The 3,326-nt window shown below is 38.6% G+C and overlaps 1 protein-coding gene across 1 annotated transcript; it reads right to left on the bottom strand.

The window, feature by feature from the left end:
• Positions 1-481: 481 nt before the first annotated feature.
• Positions 482-3,326, bottom strand: LOC110904532 (prostaglandin E synthase 2). Its single transcript, XM_022150375.2, has 6 exons — positions 2,781-3,326; positions 2,335-2,469; positions 2,090-2,177; positions 1,573-1,667; positions 985-1,152; positions 482-913 (listed from the first exon to the last, which is right to left on the bottom strand). The coding sequence occupies exons 1-6, from the start codon at positions 3,118-3,120 to the stop codon at positions 753-755; spliced, it is 987 nt and encodes a 328-aa protein (XP_022006067.1). The 5' UTR covers positions 3,121-3,326; the 3' UTR covers positions 482-752.

Raw genomic sequence — 3,326 nt, forward strand, 5'->3', positions numbered from 1 at the left:
GGAAAAATGAAGACTCAAAAAAGCCAGCCCAGGATTGGATGAATAGGAGGGTCAACGAGAGAATGTTTGCATGATATCGATGCATATTGTCAACGTTGTCGGGCTTTAATGAACGCATCCATAGTAGTGACTAAGGGACTCCAACTTACATGCTCTTCTCAACGCTGTCGATGAAGACCACGTGCGACAATAAAGATGGTAAACTTCAATGTATGATTCCAAAGCTGAATCTGGGCTAGAATTCCTTGATAAGGTACAAGCTTCCCTTGTGCCGTTTGCTAATTCGTTGAAAAATGTTGAGTCAGCGTACTTTCTCTAGAACAAAATTAAATCAAACAAGTCCTAATGTGAATTTTGTCCTAATACTCTCTTATTCGTAAAAACAAAGATATGTTATACCCAGCTGCAACATGCACAGGCAACATACCCTCGTTTAACGATGCAAATAAAATTTTTAATAAATAAATCGGTGACTAATTGATTTTAAAAAAGTAGACTCCAACAAATAAAAAACAAACAAAACTAATATCGGTTTTCCCTTATACATGAGGTGTGGTGAATCCATTCCATAAATGATAAAAGTTGAAATCCGGAATTCGTATCCCATCCAAGAAAGTGAGGTGACCGACACCAGGTAAGCATCCATCCCCGGTGCAGATCAAACAAAATGATCTATGTTATTGTATGTCTGCATGTGTGTTATCAATGGTCTATCTTTAGGTTTGACGTTTGACTTCTACGCAACAAGAAATTTATGCCTTTATTCTTGAAGATTCTCCAACTGCAGACTCCATTCTGGAGTACCACTCACCAATTCTGGTGTGCTCCACCATATCTTTACCTGACTTTAACTGTCGAATAGGTCTCAACACCCCAAAAACAGCTAGATCTGCCAAATTAGGCTTCGAACCCCCTGATAAATCAATAATAAGCAAAACGTTAACTCCAATGTTAAAAATCAAAACAAGCAATAAGAAAACCGACCTAGAAAGTCTCTGCCATCAAGTGCATCAACCCATGTTTCTGCAGCATCGTACAAGGCTGCTCTTTCGTCGGTGATGTTATACTTTTTCTTTAGTTTCTTCGACACAAAATACATAGCAGCAGCCCCAGCATACTTCACTGAATACTTCTCATAGGTGCTGAAATTACCTAAAAGTACAAAAGCAGAACATCACATTTATGATCCAGAGCCGTCCCCGAAAACTCTTGAAAAAATTTAGGCCTCGGGCGACGAAAAGAATTGTGCCCAAAATTATGGTTAAGGGTAAATGAATTACAAAAATAAAAACTTAGTGATGGAGCAAAGACTCGAACTTGAGACCTTTACATTATTTTGAGATAGTTTTTGCCACTACAACACCAATATTTTTTTGCATAATAAATGGATGAATATACTAAATATATAATTTAATAAACATATACAAGCTTATAAAGACTTTGCGAGCCCTTTGAAATTTTGGGCCTCGGGTGTCGGCACGGGTTTGCCAGGCCCAGAGCCGGCCCTATTATGATCATTATCACATTGAATAAATAAATAGATGACACATTAATGATTATTATATAGCTTACCATTGTTAGCGATATAGTCAAAGGACTCCAAAGCCTCAGAAGTGTTCCGGTAGATGTTTGGTGATAGCATATGCACCAAATGATCATCAACCCACCTACATGATTTCACTAAGCTTTAGCACCATAGACACCTCACAGCTCTAAATAAAATAACTACTTAATATTTTTCTATTAAATGCTTCAAACATCAATAACGAGACACCCTAACTAACAGTGGCGGAACTAGCCCAAAAAGTTAGGGGTATCCTAATTTTTTTTTAGGATCAGGGGTGTCCTTTATATAACAGAAACAGAGTTGAGGGGTATTTATACACTACGGAAATGGAGTTAAGGGGTATTTTTACACTACGAAGACGGGGTTGAGGGGTAGACCGTGCTACCCCTATTAACACTATATGTCCGCCACTGCTAACTACGTAGTAATTATCTTTATTGGATACCTTTTAAAAAATTTAGATCATTGTAACTAGAAACAAATATATTGCTTAGACACTAGATAGAGAATAAAAATAAAAACCTGCGCCACTTGTTTTCTTCGTCGCCATTAGAGACCACCAATGAAGCTTTCGACGAAATGATCTTGTTCCCCATCTGATCAATAATAGCTGCAAGAAAGACTCACTGTGTCTTCAAAGGATATATCAATCAACTGACTAAATGTGTCATCTGGTTGATTGTTGATGACAATTATCAACCCAACTTATCGTACTTCACATAGTAAAATAGAACCGAATTTCAATTTGAATAATACGAAGAAAATACCTGACGAATCAACCAGTGGCTCACCATCCACCGTCAATATAGGCACCTTCTTATACTCAGACCATTTGATTTCCTTCTTACTAAACGGGTTCACCTCCACAACTTTGTATGGTACATCATAGTAGTCCAAAAATGCTGAGAAAGCAACACAAAAAACCAACTAAATTTAGTGCATCCTAGCCATATTTGAAACCAACTTGACAGTTGCCAGAGAACAATAAATATCATAAACCACTATCTACCACAGTTATTATTATTTGATTTATCATTTACCTTTAACTTTGTCCATTAGTTACCATTTTATCAACATCTATGAATGCTTATCATTATCATTATTCAGTTATTCAATACAAACACAACACTGCTTCAATTCGTAACGTCCAGATAACAAATTAGACACCAATTCGCTACAATAAACTAACTCAAATACAATATGAAAAATTTACCTTTAACCTTGTTACAGAAAGGGCAAGCTTCGTACTGATAAAGCACAACATCCTTAGGGACTAAATCGGCCTTCACATGTGCTTTAGCATACGCCTCGTCTTCCACCAACAGTGAGGAGCAACCAACAGCGACCGTAGCGGCAGCAAGACCACCTAACGACAGAGAAAACCTAGTAGCACCGGAGTAGCCACGTGGAAATCTGAATGTTGAAAAACACCGCCGAGAAGAACCGGCGACGTAAGCGGAGGTGGCCTGGAAGAGGCTGTTGTGTTGTTTAGTAGGTGATAATAGGGCTCTGGATAGAGCAGAGGAATAAGTGAGGATAGAAGCTCTCCTCATTGTTGCAGGTTAATGGGTTGCGTTAGGGTTACGCGACGGTGGAGAGTGGAGGGTGAAGCGTCGTGTATAGGGTTTTAGATCTGTTCCGGTATGAACGTCCGGTGATCATTACGGAATGTTACACTTGTATCCCTTAAACTTTCACCTTTTGTAACTTAGTGTCACGGGGTTATCTTTCGATCCTCGTGTGGTGTGGTGTCCTCGTT

The sequence above is a fragment of the Helianthus annuus genome, chromosome 14 (genome assembly GCF_002127325.2).
Source record: "Helianthus annuus cultivar XRQ/B chromosome 14, HanXRQr2.0-SUNRISE, whole genome shotgun sequence".
NCBI classification, from domain to species: domain Eukaryota; kingdom Viridiplantae; phylum Streptophyta; class Magnoliopsida; order Asterales; family Asteraceae; genus Helianthus; species Helianthus annuus.

Coding starts and splice junctions, on each gene's coding strand:
- LOC110904532 (XM_022150375.2), bottom strand. CDS start 3,120: ATGAGGAGAGCTTCTATCCTCACTTATTCCTCTGCTCTATCCAGAGCC. Junction 2,470..2,780: donor TTTCTGTAACAAGGTTAAAG/GTAAATTTTTCA, acceptor TTGCTTTCTCAG/CATTTTTGGACTACTATGAT. Junction 2,178..2,334: donor GCCACTGGTTGATTCGTCAG/GTATTTTCTTCG, acceptor TCTTTCTTGCAG/CTATTATTGATCAGATGGGG.